Genomic DNA, 18,879 nt, shown 5'->3' on the forward strand with positions numbered 1-18,879 from the left:
AATTTTAAAAATAAACATCAAATAGGAATGATTTTAAACAAAATATTACTCTGATTTCATAAAAGAAGTTTCAGGGAGGGAGAAAAAAGAGCATGAAAGTTTCAAAGGCAGAAAATTGATCATTGAGGGCCATTTTCTTGCTAAATATTACAAAATTATTTCAAAGGAAATATTTCATTGTTTCATTATATTTATATATTTATATATTGATTTCATTATATTTATATGATAATGTCATTTCATATTGTCTGATTCCTAGTCACATATAAGTATGAAAGGGATTGATCAGAATCACTGCTGTCAATTTTATGAGTTCCCCCTCTAATCAAATTCCTGTTATTACAAAGCATAGAACTTTGTTGGATGGCAGTAGAGACTCCCTAGATTCTTCCTAAAGGAATAGAAATGGCTTCTGTGATTGCTTCTAGTAACTGCAGCTATATCAGTCATATCATCAGAATGAAAGACTGCAAATAATTTTCATTAATTTATCTAGAGAATTCCTTCAATTTTGCTTTAATTTTATGTGAAATTGAATATATAAGAATGTATATGTGTGTATATATATTCATGTGCTCATTATGAGAAAATGAAATTATCATTACTTGGTATTATAATATGTTGTTATTTTTTGTTATATCAGTTATGAAAGACATTCTAGCATAGTGGAGACCGGACCAGATTTGAGTTTGGGAAGTTCTGAGTTCAAGATTTGTCGTCTGACACATAATAGCTATGCAATGAATAAGAGCAACAAAATATATTTTCTTTTCTTTCTTTTTTGCAAAGCAGTGGGATTAAGTGGCTTGCCCAAGGTCACACAGCTAAGTAATTATCAAGTGTCTGAGCTCATATTTGAACTCAGGTACTCCTGACTCCAGGGCCGGTGCTCCATCCACTGTGCCACCTAGCCACCCCAACAAAACATATTTTCAAAAAGCTATTCAGAATTGATGACATGATTGCTGTGAGGATCAAATGAGATACGCATACTACTTTCCAATATAATCACCTTCATTATTATTATTTTACTGGAATCTTATAGTGAGACTTCAGAATGGTAAGAAGATAATTCTGAATTTTCAAATTTTGTGCCATTGGAACAGATGTTTTTGACAATAACCACCAAGCTTTTTTTTATTTATTATACTATAAACAACTGAAAGCAGTGAAATATGTTCTATTTTTATTAGATCACCTTGTTGCAATATAATATCACAATATTTTTTAATTCCAATATCTCATGCATCTTTAATTTTGTCAGTATTGTAATTCCTTTACAGATGGAGGATATAACTTCTTTGCAATTGAGTAGATTATATTTGAGAGTGGTAATAACCAAAAATTCTTTGCGCTGCAGGCAAATTGGAGACTAGCCTCTTAATACTCCAATGCAGGCACACTTTTGATGACTGTAAACATACTCAGAACCTTTCTCCAGCTTTATCAAATTGTACAGACTGTCCTGTCAGTTTCTTTAAAGCTGGAGAAAGGTTTTGAGAGAATACTTTTTGAGATTCCAGAATTTGGGAGCTTAGACTTTACTAGAATATTCTTAAAAATAATATTGTGTATTTTGCTGTATTTGTACGGTATGATATTATTTATTCTGTTTGGTTTGGACCTGTACTAGACATAACTATAAGTTATATCTTCTAACTTATTTTATTTAGATTTAGATCTAAATATAAATATTTAAGGGGCAGCTAGGTGGCGCAGTGGATGGAGCACCGGCCCTGGAGTCAGGAGTACCTGAGTTCAAATCTGACCTCAGATATTTAATAATTACCTAGCTGTGTGGCCTTGGGTAAGTCACTTAACCCCATTGCCTTGGAAAAAATATATATAGATAGATATGCATATATGCATATATAGATATAGATATATAAATATTTAGATGTATTTAGAATATAGAAATTTAGATATAAATCTAAATAGAAATGTAGATGTTTAGGTATAGCATCAGATTGACTGCAGGTTAAAAAATAAATACATCCCTATGCCAATCTGCATATTACTAATAATCTTTAATAGCATTGGTATGGAAACTCCCAATTTGGAAGTGCACCAATGCAGATTTGTACTTTTTCTCTAATTTACAGCTTAAGAGACTTGTCTGAGTCACTAAGAGCTTAGGTGATTTATCCATGGCTATAGAGTCAGTATATATCAGAGGCTGAACTTAAAACTCAAGATTTCCTGTTCCTACAGACCTATCATTTTTAAAAGTACAATGTCAAATATCATAATACTATAGTATTGTTTTATTCTTTTTTTAGAGGTGAGAATAGTTAATAGGATAAGACAACCCTTCAGTTAAATCAATAACATTGTTTTCAACTTGAATAACAACTGCCATGAACAATAAAAAAGAACAATTTTAAAACATATGGCCAACTTTAAAATTCCCTTACCCTTCTTAGTTTCAGAAGTTACTTTCTTCTCAGTTTTCTTCTTTTCATCTTCTTTCCCTGAGAAAGAATTTATAGTCTTTTATTTCTTGTACACTAATACTAAAATCACAGATTACACTTTAAAATAATGTGGCATGATAATTTTAACAATAACATTTTTGAATCATAGAAATAATTAAGACATGGCCAAACCATTACATTAACAAATGTAAAAATCAATCTTTACTGAAGAATTTTTACACATTCACAAGCTAAGTGAATATTGCTATTAATTTCTCTCTTAATCTGTCTCCAACAAAGTGAAATTTGGGATCCCATCACATGTTGGTTTCTAATCAGCAAGCAAACAAGTATTTATTTATTTTAACATACTTTTATTTCATTATATATTTACCAGTTACAAATAAGTATTAATAATCATTTTGAAATTTTTGAATTCTAATTTCACTCTTTCCCATTCTCTCTCTCCATTTGAGAAGGCAAGCAATTTGACATCAACTATACATTTGAAGCAATGGAAAAACTTTTTTCATATTAGTCATGTTGCAAAAGAAAAGGCAAAAATAAAATAAAATAAAAATAAAAAATATACTTCAATTTGCGTTCAAAGTTCATCAGTTCTTTCTTTGGAGATCAGAGCATTTTTCCTCATGGGTCTTTTGGAATTGTCTTGGATCACTATGTTGATCAGCGAATTTAAGTCTTTCATGATCTATTATCCTTACAATATTCCTTTTGTTTTATGTAATGCTTCCTTTGGTTCTGTTTATTTCACTTTTCATCAGTTCCTTTAAGTCTTTTCAGGTTTTTCTGAAATAATCCCAGCCATCATTTCTTATAGCACAACAGTATTTCATCATAATCATATACCATAACTCTTTAGCCATTCCCCAATTAATGGGCATCTCCTCAATTTCCAATTCTTTGTTACAAAAAAGAATTGATATAAATATTTTTTGTATAAATAGATGCTTTCCCCTCTTTTTTTAAATCTCCTTGTGATAAAGACTCAATAGGGTTATTTCTGGGTCAAAGGGTGTTGCATTTAAAAATTTTATACACGTGTGTGTGTGTGTGTGTGTGTGTGTGTGTGTGTGTAGAGAGAGAGAGAGAGATTAATTTCCCCAAAGTACTGATTTGGCTCCAATGCACAAACTTTGGAATGCTATATCATCATTTTCACTCTCTCTAATTACATTGTGAATGTTCCTCTGATTTGTTGTTTGAACCATTCATTTTTTTTAGTATTAGATTATTTAGTTTGCACTTAATTTTTTGGTTATGCTTTCACAGTCCATTAAATATAAATAATTTAAGTTAATAACTGCATTTAATCACAGAGAATATGAATTAATAATTGCAAAACTGAACTTAAATTTTCTACCTTTTATGATGAAGTTTTTGTGCCCTAAAGCAGGGCTGTCCAACCTTAGGCTATCTTAGAGTTACATTAAAATAAAATAATTATTTGAAGGCCACACCCAGAATAAAAAATACATTACAGTAATGTCATAGTTAATTTGCAGTCTCATCTTAGTTTTAGGCATTACTATAAAAAGTCATGATACTTTTTACTTAGAAAATGGGAGGGGTGGCTAGGTGGCTCAGTGGATAGAGCACTGGTCCTGGAGTCAGGAGTAACTGAGAACAAATCTGGCCTCAGACACTTAATAATTACCTAGCTGTGTGGCCTTGGGCAAGCCACTTAACCCCATTGCCTTGCAAAAAATAAAAAATAAAAAATAAACCTTAAAAAAAGAAAATGGGAGAATGTGTATCAATATGATAAGTGAAGGGTGTAAAGCACAAAAGCAAACACAAAATAACAAGGGGACAACACAACTGTATAAAGGTAGGTGCACAGGGACTACTTTGCATCAAACAAATAGAAAGCATCCCACAGATTGAAAATTCTATGTGATATGTTCTATACATAATATTGCTTAAAAACACCAAACAAAATTAACATCAACGAGATTATTTATCAGTGATGGAAGTAAAAAAATGCAATACACATTCCACGCAAATTATTATTTTATTTTTTTGCTTGTGAAAATTAAAACCCATAGGCAGGTCAAATAAAATCACATTGTGCGTCACATGTGACCCATGGGTTGTATTTTGGACAGCCCTGCCATAAAGAATGGAAAATTTGGGGGAAGATGCCATTCATAGCAGAGGAAAACATATACTGCCTTTTATTCTTTATCAATCTCTCTAAGATTCTACCCTATTTAACTTTTCCAAGATTCTTTTCTTCTCCTTGACTTCTTTGTTCTTTATTTAATGATTAAATTTATTTAACTCTGAGAGGGGAAAGTTGAGATCACTCACTAATACAGTTTTACTGTTTGTTTTCTCCTGCGATTCATTTAACTTTTCCCTTAAGAATATGATATCATTTGGTGCATATATATTTAGCATTCATACAACTTTATTATTTATGGTACCTCTTAATAAGATATAGTTTCTCTGCTTATCTCTTTTAATTAGGTCTATTTTTACAGGTAAATGTTGCAGTAGGTAGAGATCTAGGCCTGGAATCAGGAAGACCTAAATTCAATCTGGCCTCAGATATTTATTATTTGTGTGACTTTGAGCAAGTCACCTAATCCTTTTTACTTTACTTTCCTCATCTGTAAAATGAGTTGAAGAAGGAAATAATGAACCACTCCAGTATCCTTGCCATGAAAATTTCCAAAGGAAGTATTAAGTCAGACAAAACTGAAAAGAATAAATAATCACAAAAATGTTGCTTTTTGCTTTATGAAATCATTACTGCTATCTGTGCTTTTTTTTTTACTTCTGGTAAAGCATAATAGATTATGCTACAACCTTTTATTTTAACCTTGTGTGCCTCTTTCTGATTTGAGTGTTTCAAGTGTTCTTATAAACAACATAGTGTTGGATTGTGGTTTCTAATCTATTCTATCTACTTCCATTTTATAAGTGATTTCAACACATTCACATTTAGTTATAATTATTAACTGTGCATTTTTCTTCATACTATTTTGTTTTGTTTATCCTTCTCTCTCTTTTATCCTGTCTTTTCTCTAAAATGTTTTGCTTCTGACCAATGACTTTTTGTCCCTCTCCTTTTTATTACCCCCATTTTTCTTGTGCCCTTCTCCTATTATTCCCCAGTTGGATAAAATAGATTATATTATTGAGTATGTGAATGTTTTCCTTTTCTTTTTTTTTATTCCTTTTTCCATTTTGAACAAATTTAGATGTGAGGGTAGTTCAAGCTTTGCCCAACTATCATCTGCCATGTTCTCTTCCACTCTTAAAAAAAACTCTTTCTTGCATGATGCCTTTTTAATGTGAAATAATTTCCCTCATTCTTCATCAGCAACTCTCCTTCTTGCTTTTCCATTTTTTAAACATGCCCAATATGAATTAACTCACTCTGCTCCCTCTGTTTTTTTTGTGGAATCCTTCTAGTTATACTAATAATTATAAAACATTTAAAAGCTATATTAGAGGTAAACAGTTTAAACTTATTGAGTCTTTTATGATATCTCTATCATGTTTACCTTTTTATATTTATCTTGAGTCTTTTATTTGAAAGTTAAATTTTTTTAATCAACTCTTGTCTTTTCATCAGGAATGCTTTGAAAAAACCTCTATTTCATTAACTATTCTTTAGTTTTTTCCCCCCTTCGATGCATTATACTTGATTTAACTGGGTAGGTTATTCTTGGTTATAATCCCAACTCTTTTGCTTTCAGGAATAAGGGGTGATATGATCCTAACTGTAGCTCCTTATATTTAAATGTTTTCTTTCTGACTACTTGAAGTATTATCCCTTTGATCTGGGAACTCTGGAATTTAGTTTTAATATTTCTGGGAATTTTCATTTTGAGATCTCTTTCAGACACAGTCAATGGATTCTTTTGATTTCTATTTTAACCACAGGACTGAAGATATCAGTGTAATTTTCTGAGTTCTTGAAATAAGTTCTTGAAATATGATATCCAGGTTCATTTTTTAAATTGTGGCTTTAATTGTAGCCCAATATTTAAGTTATCTACCTTCAATCTGTTTTCCAAGTAACTAGTTTTTCCATGAAATGTTTTACATATTCTGCAATTCTCTCATTATTTTGATTTTTGTTTTATTGTTTTTTATATTTCATGTAATCATTAGCTTCCACTTGGCCAATTTTAGTTTTTAAGGAATTATTTTCTTCAATGAGTTTTTGTACATAGTTTTTTCCCCCCAATCTGGCTACTTCTCTTTTTTTAAGCAGTTATTTTTATCAGTGAATTTTTTACATCTTCATTTTCAATTTATTAAATTTTAAGGTTCTGTTTTCTCAAGCATAATTTGTGTCTCTTTTACCAAACTGTTGATTTTTTTCTCCTTTGACTTTAACTTCTCTATTAATTTTTCCTCCAATATTCTTACTTGATTTAGAAATTTAGAAATTTAGAAATTCTTTTAGAAATTCTTTTCTAGAAAATCATAGTTCTTCCAGGAATTCTTTTTGGGCTTGTGTCTAATCTATATTTTTCTTTGATTGTTTTATAGTTAATTTGATTTATCTTCTTTTAAGTTTGTGTCTTGCTTTTCCCTGTCACCATAGTAGTTTTTTTTTTTAATTTATGGAAAAATCACAAAGGAGAAGTACTCACAAGGGGGTCAGAAGAAGTAATACTAAGACATCCTGAAGGTCTCTCAATTTTAGAACTGATTGTACAGCATGGGAGACACTGGCACAGAAACACCCAGCATGGCATGCCCATTTCAGAGAGGATGCTGCACTCCATGAGCAAGACAGAATTGAAGCATCCCAAAGGAAACATGAGATATGTAACTTTAGAGTAACCGCTCTAGGTGTTCACATGAACTATCTGTGCCCAATTAGTGGTAGAGCATTCTGATTTGAATCATTCTGATTGGTCACAGTCATACACAATAACTCCTCTCTAACATAGTGAACGTTACTTTGATGTTCTTCAATTACCAAGGACAAGACCACCAATCAAACCAACTATTAGTTTTTATGGTGAAGTTCTTTTCGTTGGTGGTGCTTTCTTATTTTTCCATCATATTATTTTTATTTTGAGCTTTATTTTAAATTGGTTTGTATTCCTAGCATTGGAAGGGGGAAGAAGCCTGGCAAGAGATTGGCACTGTCAAGCTGTAGGCTTTTTTTCACTCTTTTTAGAGAAAGTTCTGAAGATCTGGAAGTTTTGGGGACTTTCAAAATAGTATAATCTGGAGAGGTGTGCTCATTGTTCCTGGTCTTGTCCTTCTGCAGGAAAGGCCCATGAGTTCTTCAGAGCTTCCACTCACTTAACTCAAAAGTGCTCCTCTTCATCCTTAAGCTATAACTCAGGTGGGTATAGACAATGGAGTTGATGAATTGAGTCTAGTCCTGTATCAAATGCTTACACAGATGTCCCTTTAGTCTCTTTATGATTAGGTGCCATGTTCCCTCACTTTCTCTGATTTAAGAGTTCCCAAAACTGTTGCTACTTCTGTCATGACCACCTGCTGCTAAAAATAGTATTCATCCAGTAGATTTCAAGTTAGCAAACACTCCCCATGGCACAGATCTCTCTTTCTAAGCTCTTAAATTGTCTTTTTCTAGGAAAAATGCCTCACTGGCCTTTTTTTTTATTCTGCCTATCCAGAATTCCATTTAATGCTTTATTTTTAAATTGTTGGAAACAAATATTAGGAAACTTCAGCTAAGTGATTTTTCAACTCAGCTTTCTTGTTTCTGCTCCCAAAAGTTAGAAAAAAATCTAACTGCTTACTATGTACCTGGAACTGTTCTAAGTACTGACAAATAAGTATAAGTAAGGGAAAAAAGGCATTCTTGACCCTCAAAAGAGCTTATTTTTCTTATGAGGAAGATATTTTAAAGGAAGGTAAAAAGGGTATGGGGGTTTGCCAGCACTGGAAATGATAAAGTCCAAAGAGTTAGGAGTATAGCCTATAGACCTCCATTTTAAGGAAACAAAGATTAGCCATCTAGCCTTTTTTTGTCCTTAAAATGGAGGGACCAAACACTCAAAGTATGAAGGTAAAAAGGGTACTAGCCTTTGACCTTTTTTTCCATCTAAGAAATTTGGCACAAAAGCAACTGAGTTTCTCTTCTAGGAGATTGCTTCTTTCTTGCTTTCTTTCTTTTTTATTTTGAAGTGTAAGGGTTTTTTTTGTATTTTCTTTTATTTTTCAGTTCCAAATTCTCCCCTTTCCACATATTTGAGAAGACAAGAAAAGAAATAGAATTCATTAAAAATATGTTTAATCATGTAAAACAAATTTTTGCATAATCCATGTTCCAAAAAGAAAAAAAAAAAAGACAAGAAAAATAAGAAGAAAATATGTTTCAATCTTCACTTTGAATCAATCAGTTTTCTATGAAGGTTGTTAATGTTTCATATTGAATTTTGGAACTGTGGTTTGTTATTGTGTATCTGATCAGTTTCTAAGTCTTTCAAAGCTGATTATTTTTACACTATTGCTGTTACTGTATAAATTGTTCTTCTAGTTCTTTTCAGTTCACTATGCAGCAATATACACATCTAGAAAATTGTTTCTAAATCTACATTTGCATACAGACATAGCTCAGCACCTACTATATCTTCATCTTTCAAAAGAAGTATCCTGAACCATCCCTGGTTAATTAAACAACATGAGGAACTTATCTGAGCAATGTTTTGTCCTTCATTTTTGAAGAAGACCATGACATCAGGGAGGTGATGGCATGACAATTGGATTTGAGTGTGTGTGGAACTGTGCCTGAGTCACCATCCTCACTTTCTCCTCCAGAGCCATCTGGTTCCAGTAAACTGGATATGAATCAGGATAACTGGAGATGACCCTGGATGGGAGGCAATCAGGGTGAAGTGACTTGCCCAAGGTCACACAACTAGTAAGAATCAAGTGTCTGAGGTTGAATTTGAACTTCCATCCTTCTGATTCCAAGGTCAATGCTCTGTCCACTGTGCCACCTAGCTGCCCTTTCTGAGCAATAGCGAAAGAACAGAAGGGAAATTGTAGATGTAATTTCAGTAAGAGATATAGCCAGTTTTAAATAAAATCATTTATTTATTTTTCCAACTACATGCAAAGATAATTTTTAACAATCATTTTTTGGTAAGATTTTGAGTTCCACATTTTTCTCATTCACTCCCTTTCTGCCTCCCTCTCCTTGACACTGAATAATCTGATAAGGCTATACATGTATAACTCTGCTAAACATATTTCAATATTAGTCATGTGGTAAAATAAAAATCAGAACAAAAGGGGGAAAATGAGATGGAAAAAAACATGAAGTGTAAAATAAAATTTAAAAATGGAAAATAGTCTTGCTCCATAGTTTTTACTTTGAATGTGGACAGTATTTTCTATCACAAGTCCTTTAGAATTGCCTTTGATCATTGAACTACTGATGGGAGCTTAGTTTATCATAGTACGGCATCCCATAATGCTAATGTGAATGTATTCCAAAATGTAGCCATTTATAAAAGTATATTCAAAAGAAGTCACAGAGTCAGCAGCTATTGAATATTTGGGCCTTCTGAGACAAAGGCTATATTGTAAACAATACATTCTTAATTAATGCTATTTTGGGGATCATAAATTTAGAGACTGAAAGGACTTAGGGACTTTTCAGTAAAACACTTCATTTTACAAATGAGGAAATAAGGATCAATGACTTCCATAAGATCACCTTACTGACTTATACATATTAATCATGGCAGGATTAATTAAGAAAACAAAGGTTTCCTTATTAAATGGCTGAAAGTTTTGTAGTGATTTTTACCACCTTTCTCAAGAAGTAGAATTTCTATGTCCCTTTTTCATCTTTAATCTCAGGTACCAGAAATAAATTCTTAAATATTTCATTTACTCATGACTGTGGCCATTCCTAGGAAACTCAATGAGGAGTTCTAATGTTAATACCCAAGTTAAGTCTACTAATGACTGCATCTAATTAAATAGAGGAATTAATTCATTCCCTTAGATCTTGGGCTTTTTCACCTACAGGATCAAAGGCAACATGTTCTGTCAGTGTTAGAAACTATAATTTTAAAAAAAATTCTCTACAGGATTTCAAAAGATACAGTGAAATGTCTTATACAAAAATATTTTCACATTTTATCTAAAAGTAAATGCTATCTATGATCATAGCCTCAACAATTAGAAATATAAAGTCAAGTCAATTTTTGCTAATTTCGTGTAGTTCAATGTCATCCCATTTTTTCCTTAAATATTTTCTGCATACTAAGTAGATAATCCCTAAATAAATACACTTGCAGAGAATTATCCTTATATTCAACTTCTCAAGGGTAAACATTCCATGTCTGGGGATTTACCTAAATTATAAATAATTGAAGCAACAGAAAAGAAGTCATCTAAGAGTCCCAAAAGACTGGGGTCTAGTCCCAGCTTTGCATGTTCTTCCAATTCTACTAGTATGTGACCTTAAGCAAGTCACTTCTACTCTCTGATCATATTTCCTCATAAGGACAATGAGGGGATTGGACTAGTTAATGTTTAAGGTACCTTTCTAAGTTTTTTGATTTTTATTATAACATGTTTGAACAGACATTTGCAGACCAGACTTTTGCCACAAAAGGCATCATGTTGTCTTGGATCTAGAGCAGTCCTTAGAAACTCGAAGAATTGAATTGAAGTTCCATCTCTGACAAGTTACAAAATATCACAAATGCTCAGGAGTGTAAAACAAATAATAGTGGTCACTAATGTTTACACAAGGATCCTTGCAGGTCACATATTGAATTAGAAAATCATAAATTACTATCTATATTTTTACATATTTTGTTAAATATTTCAAAGTTGCAATTTAATCTGGTTCTGGCTGCACTAGAGAATGTTAAGGGTCAACTGTAATGTGATGATACCTCTGTTTTGGGCATCTCATTGGTGAACTGATGAAAAGATGTCAATCTGCATTGGTTGAAGGAGCTTCTTTATCTGGGACTTCTTTATATCAATGAAACCCAGAGTTAGTCTCTTTCCCTTTTAGCCAACCCTCCAAAGTTGTCACTTCTTTAAAGGAAAGGAGAAAAAACAAAATGGGTTTTGGAGAGTTCTAATTCCTAGAAAATAGGAATCTAGATCAAAATCAGAGCACACATAATCATTCCTCATAGGCTTTCAATTGTCAAAACACAGACAAACATTTTATATAAAAAGTTGTCAATTACCTAACCTTCTACTGAATGACAAATTCCATTAGTAAAGACCTTGGGATATAAGCTAAAACTTGTCTGAATATCATGTAATTCTTTTAAAAATATACTCTGGTGTGATGAATTCTACCCTTTAAATTAATCTAGCTAAGATTTTATTGTGGTTCTCCAGTATGCTTGCCTTAGTTCATATTGAATTAATGCTTCCACTATACACTTTGACTCTGATTACAGCACAGTTTTGAGAGAGTCATGAATAAGAGCAGAAGCATAGGAAAAGCCTGTATAAATAATGTGCTTTAATAACATTTTTATGAATTGGACCTTTAAGCTGTCATTATGGGATATCTGTTATTCATCGTGAATTGTGGCTAAACCAGGATGTTCATAAGAATCCATGACCCTATAAAGTAGATTTGTCTCTATTCTATGGGTTCATTGGCAGCAATATAATTATCCTTTTCCTTTCTAAAGGACACAACAATTTAATTAAGTTTTTCCTTAGTTTTTAAAAAAGTCTATACATATTACTTCTTATTCTTTTTTTCCTATTATAGATCAGTAATGGCTTTACTTCCCTTTCATTGTTTTTCCTACCTTCTCACTCATATATTCAATTTCACCTTCATCCCTTCTACCATCTCCTTTCATGACTACAGTTGGCTAGAAAGCTTTGATTTTATGAGTTAATAATTATATGCAGGCCTAGGATGTCAACAGATTACCACACTGAAATTCCCTGGCAAAAATATTTTAAGTCATGAAAGTGATAACTCTATCTGGCAAAGGATCACTACAAAGGCAAAAAAAAAAAATAGACTTGTTGGGAGGGAAAGCATCTCTGAAATGAACAGTTCCAAGCAACAAATATGTTATTAGCTTTTGCATAAATTAACATCAGATGTAAGAAAAAAATTAAATGACTTACTTTCACTTCCTAAGCCCTCACAATGGGCTTTTCTCCAGCTTTTAAATGTAAAAAACAAAAGGTCTTCAAAGTCAGGGAATACACAACAGTTAATTACAAATGAAAGGATTTAAAAACACTACAAGTAGTACTGCAAGGAAACAAAGGCAAATTGTTTTTACTCCTTCTATATAGCTTCATTTCCTCTTGGTCCTCTCTAACTTGGGAGTATTCTTTAATCATTGTTGGAAGATACATCTTTTTCCCCCCTTTCAAAAAAACTCAGCATTCATTATTATTATTTTACCTCCTTAAAAATAGTTTCGTTTTTCCTTTTTTGTTTCTACATCAGTTACTTTCTCCCTACTCATGGTGCCCCCTGAGATCCTTCTTGAAATTAAAGAAACAAAAATGATAAAAATCCATTGACACACATCTATATCTAACAATATATAACATATTACACATCATATCCTCAACTCTCAAAGGCAGAAAGTGTTTCCATAACAATTTTCCCAGATTTCATTATAATTCATCACTGTTTGATAATTTTTTTACTGTTGCTGTTAATAGTCAATAAACCATTGCTCACTCTGCACCAGGCCTAATGTTAAGCACTGGGGATACAAAGAAAGGGATAGACTCTTCCTTCTTGTAGCTTATATTCTAATAGGGTGAGAGCATGTTTATACCCAGGTACATATTCAGAGCAGATAGAAAGTAATACCACAAAGCATCCTGTATATTATTCTCATGGTTTTATTTTCTTTACTGTGAATCACTTCATAACATACCTCCCTGTTTCTTAGAATTCCTCAAATTATTTATTTCTTATAGTACATAGGTATTTCACTATACTCCACTGTTTGTACAAACATTTCCCAATTGTTAGGGGTAATTTTGAAACACTTTAAGTTTTGCTTCCACAAATTTAATTTTAAGGATATGCTAGTTCTAGTGGTATAAACATAAGCATCCTGCTGTAGTAGAGGAAATATTGAATGGAGAAATATGTTCTATAATTAATCTGCTACCTCTGCATGATTCCAACCCCCCCTCCCCCCATCCCATTGTGCTAGTAACATACATGGGATCAATGAACATTTAATAAAGTACCTTGGCCCTCCCTGGCAAGGACTTCTGATAAATCCTTTCCCCCCAGGCACCAGACAAGTCTCTATCAACAAAACAATGGATCCTTGCCCTAGCCTGAAAGAATTAAATCTTTCAACTACCACCCCTCAATTACATATTTCTCATTACTTCATCTCTGCTGTCAGGCTTACTGCCCTATCAATGTATAACTTATAACCTCATCTTTGCTCTCTCAGCTTCCTACCCTCCTATCTTTATATACTTATATACACCTTTAAAAACTCACCCTCTACTCAACTGAATTGCTCATCGGCCTTTGTGAAGCTAGCCCATTCTTTGGAAGCATGATGCACGAACTAAACTCTTTTACCTCTATACCTTTCCTAACTGCTGCTGCTGGTTACTGCTGCTGCTACTAATCTCTCTCTTCCAAGGCTTCTGCTAAGCACAGAAATAAATAATCTTTTTTTGTCCCTAAATATATGTGGGTCAGAACTGTACTTTTGTTAATCCATCACATTTGAACCAAGATCTAAACCACCCTAAAAATATTTTCCAAAAACATTTTTAAACCTCATTTTAAATTTCTTTAATTGGTTCCCCCTTCATCCCTGCTCCTACTCCAACCTAAGAATTCACTTATACAGAGGTCATTTTGATGAAATATAAAAATGATTTGGTGTATGGGCTAGTTTTGGATTTGAAAGTATGATGATGTCAGGAAAGACTTAACTCTGGTTTAACTCTGGTTCAGAAGTATTCAGGGACAAAAAAAAGAGATGTGTTTAAATATTACTGTGATTAGCAGAAACTGAAGGAGAGAGAAGTTAAAGACAGTGGACTGATCTTCTGAAGTGACAGGTAAGGAAGAAAGTAGAGACAGTTGCAGCAGTAGAAGTAGCAGCAACCCAAGGGAATGAGCAATAAGAAGAGCAGTATAAGGAAGAGAATTAAGAAAAAGATGCAACTGGACTGATAATAGCAGCCCCCATCAAGGATTTAGGCTGGATTTATATGAGAAAAGCAGAGCATGTTGTACATATTGGAAGAAGGGTAAAGAGAATTTAAAGGAAGGGTTGCTATTCCTATTATCTCAAGAGATTTACATCTCTGAAGGAGTTGGGATTAGAAGCTAAATTTGGGAAAGAAGCTAAAACATTTACATTGAAGTTAAGACATTTACATTGAGTTATTGAGTTAAGGGGTTAAATTACAATGGGATCAAAATGAGCATATTTTTCTTAATATTTGCACCATCAGTGAACATTTTACCTCCATGGAAAATTATCATAGTGTTCTACACTTACCTTCCAAGAAAAAAAACAGTTAAAAAAAACTATTAACATCAAAAGGAATACAATCTACAATTTATCACCTATTTTCTTCAAAATGCCATTTGCTGATCTGACTCATAAGAGTAGAACTTTTTATGGGTTTTTTTGCACATGGGAAAGGAGAGAGTTTTTTGTGCCTTTGATGTTCAGCAAATTTTGAAAATTCCAAAGCAAGAGAGAGAGCAAAAGAGAGCATGCCTAATATAGTGAATCCTTATATCAAGATTATGGAACTAGCCATTAATCGTAACTAACCCACTCTGGGCCTCATTCTTCTCATCAATAAAATGAGAAGGTTGGAAATAGGTCTACATGATCTTCAAGGTTCTTTCCTGCTATCACATATTTTCATTCTGGAAACAAAATAAACAAAGTCTGGTCTAAATGAGAACTAGCAGAAATGAACTAACTCTGAGGGCAGAGATTGTTTCATTTTTGTCTTTATATTCCCTGCACCTAGTACTTTGACAAATGTGTAATGAGTAGTTATATTGGCAGCTATGTGGCATAGTGGAAAAAGAATAGAATTTAATGTCAGGAATTCTTGAGTTCAAACCTAGTAACTGTAGCTCCTGGACTCTATTTCCTCATCTATAAAATGGGGAAAATAATAGCCCTACTTCCCTTTGTTCCAAGAATTAGATTGATGACAGGATATATAGCCAGAAAAAGGTTCAGATGGAACATTAAAGAATTCAACTAAAAGTATGATTCTGACCCAAGAGAAATTTTAGGGACAAAAAAGGTTTATTTCAGTATTGTTGAATATATGTATATATATATATACATATATATATATGTATATATATATATATATATATATGTATATAGTATAGCAGAAAATAAGGAAAAGAAAGAGTAAGTTCTTGGAAGCAGTTGGAAGTCACTATCCTCTAAGAACTAGCAGTAGCCCCATCAATGACATAAGCCACCATGACAGGATGAGAAGTAAGGCAAGGTATAGGAGTATGAGAGTTTACCTAGGGAACCACTCTCCCCACAGGCTAGATTCACTTAAAAACAAGCAACTTAACTGAAGAGTGAAGGAGCTTTTAAGGAGTAAGGAGGAGAGCTGGTAGCTCCAAAAGAAGAGATAAAATAATGAGGGATGTGTAGATGATGGACTGTAGTTCCAAGACTTAATTCTTTCAGACTACCATAGGAATCCATTGTTTTGTTGATAGGGGATTATCCTTACCTGGGTGAGATAAAGTACTTTACTAAAAGTTCATTGACCTTATCTCAATAACTTGAACAATGGGATTGGGGTAGTGGAGTATATTGCCCTCAACAATGTTAAAAAATATTTCTCTGTCCCATATTTCCTCTACTTCAAGATGAGAAAAGACATTTAAAATTTTTTACAAACTTTAATCAATGCATAACCAATATGTAATTAATGTTATATATTATTATGAGATAATTAGATAAGACAGTAGAGAGCACTAACTCAATCTAGAGTTCAGCCTCAAATGCATATTAGCTGGCTAAGTCACTAAATTTTTGACTCAGTTTTCTCAACTTTAAAATGGGAGAAATAACAGCAATCTGTTTTGCAAAACTGGACTGAGGATTAAATTAGACAAGCTTAGACCTAGTGCTATCATTAATTGAATTTCTACTTCTGTCTTTCTTTACCTTTAAAAATCACCATAACAAAGTTTTCACAAATATAACTGTGTCCTATACTAAAGTACCAGGTGTAAAATTGATTAAGTTCCATCCTAACATATGAACCTCAAAGAGCTCATCTCTATAGATGTCAATTACTACTACAAGATTGTATACTTTTATAAAATAAAAACCAAAGTTCAAGACTAAATGTCTTTCAACCAACAATACCTTTAAATTATATGGGTTTTCTCAGTTTCCTCCTCTTTAAAATGAAGATGTTAGATGAGACGAAAGGATGATGGCATCACAGATCTAATCCATCTAGTTCAATGCTCTCATTTTACAGATGAGGAAACTGAGGACTAAGGAAATTAAGTGACTTGCCCAAGGTAGGACTCTTTTAGCTGTCAATTCTCTGATTTGTAATTAGAGACTTCATCTCAAAAAAAAAAGATTGAGATAACCCATACTGTAATATATTACTGGCAACAAAGTAGAATTGAAAGAGCTCAAGAACTACAAAATCTGTAACTTGGAAGAAATCATTTTATTTCACTGATGGTCAGATCACTAATTATAACATGTAAATGGTAACAATACTTATGCTATTTAGTTAACTGGGTTATTAATGATGACTAATCCTATATAATATTTTACATTTTGTAAAGTGTTTTACAATCAATATCTTATTTGAACCATGCTATAACCTTGTAATGTCATAAGGGTTTTGTGCAACTTTGCCTCCCTTAAATCCAATTCATATATAAGTCAATATATTACCCAGTGATGGCAATGGTCCCCTTGGAAAGAAGACAAAACAATAAGTAGGGGGTAGGGATTGGATCTATGATTTCACTGATATAGGGAACTCCCATGGGAAGAATTTCACTCTACAAAGGCAGATGAGTTGTTATGAATTGTCTGTCTTTGATTTCAAAGGGGATCAATGATATCACAGGGTGATTTCTCAACTTGTGGGTAATTGAATTTAAGTATGGCGGAGGGGCACAAACTCATCAGCTTCACTTTCTTTTCCAGAATTACTAAAGTTCAGTGGCAAGAAAAAGGTCAAGATGATTGGAGATGGTCTGGTATGGAGTGGATGACTCTTAAGTTCTAAGCATGCCATAGTGCCTGCTACAGTCACCTTCATGACCTCTTGAAACAAATTGTTCTTATCTACTCATTTTACCAGGGCTTCTTCATGTTTGGGTTAAACATTCCCCAATTCATTGATGATCAGTCTTAATGGACTTGCTCATTTCATCAGTGCAACAATCAGGGACAATTTTAGGGCATCTACAATGGAGAATACCATCTGTATCCAAAAAAAAAATTGTGTAGTTTAAACAAAGACCAAAGACTATTACCTTTAACTTTTTAAAATGTTATCTTATTATGTAATTTTGCTATTGCTTATATTTTATTTTTTCCTTAAGGATATGATTTCTCTCTCAACACATTCAATGTTGATCAATGTATAGCATGGAATGTAAACACTATCAAGACTGCCTTCTGGGGGGGGGGGAGTGAGATTGGGGAAAATATTGTAAAATTCAAAAAACAATAAAAAAAGAATGAAGTAGGGCAAGCTGGTAAAATTATTTTTAATTAAATAAAAGTTCCCCAACTCAACCTTTGGTGCCCTCAGTCTGTTTTAGTCCACCTGCAAGATGATTTCACTAGAATATGGTTGCTTCTTAAATCCACATGTTAAGTATTGGGTGGAGGGAGACATCAAAGGTGGATGAGCAGTGTTGAAAAGGACTTGGCAAGTCCTCACGCTAGAGGAGTTTGCCCTCTCTGAACACCCCCTAAATCTTCATAAACATTCATACACAAAGACAGATAAATAGTAGATGTCTGCATCAAGATTTGAACTCAGGTCTTAGCTTTTTTTTTAGGTTTTTGCAAGGCAAATGGAGTTAAGTGGCTTGCCCAAGGCCACACAGCTAGGTAATTATTAAGTGTCTGAGACTGGATTTGAACCCAGGTACTCCTGACTCCAAGGCCCGTGCTTTATCCACTACATCACCTAGCCGCCCCAGGTCTTAGTTTTGAGAACAACTTTTTATCTGCAGTTTCTAATTTTAAAATTTTTTACAATTTACAAATATTCATTTTCTCTCCTTCCTATCTTCCCCCCACACACATATATACACTGTAGAAAAGAAAGGAAAAAAATCTTCATATACATATGTATACATATAAAAATATGTATAGTCAAGCAAAACAAAATCCTACATTGTCCAAGTCTAAAAATGTGTCTCATTATCACATTGAGTCCTTCACCTCTTTGTCAAAAGATGAATACTGTTCTGTTGCTTCCATAAGAG

At 33.0% G+C, this 18,879-nt stretch overlaps 1 protein-coding gene across 1 annotated transcript in view; it reads right to left on the bottom strand.

Moving 5' to 3' along the window:
• Positions 1 to 18,879, bottom strand: part of LOC141489371 (uncharacterized) — a 794,154-nt gene that overhangs the window by 667,390 nt on the left and 107,885 nt on the right. The window contains exon 7 of the mRNA XM_074190035.1: positions 2,415 to 2,471. Coding sequence (XP_074046136.1) covers positions 2,415 to 2,471 — 57 coding nt within the window. The remainder of the gene's footprint in view (positions 1 to 2,414; positions 2,472 to 18,879) is intronic.

The sequence above is a fragment of the Macrotis lagotis genome, chromosome 5 (assembly GCF_037893015.1).
Source record: "Macrotis lagotis isolate mMagLag1 chromosome 5, bilby.v1.9.chrom.fasta, whole genome shotgun sequence".
NCBI lineage: Eukaryota > Metazoa > Chordata > Mammalia > Peramelemorphia > Peramelidae > Macrotis > Macrotis lagotis.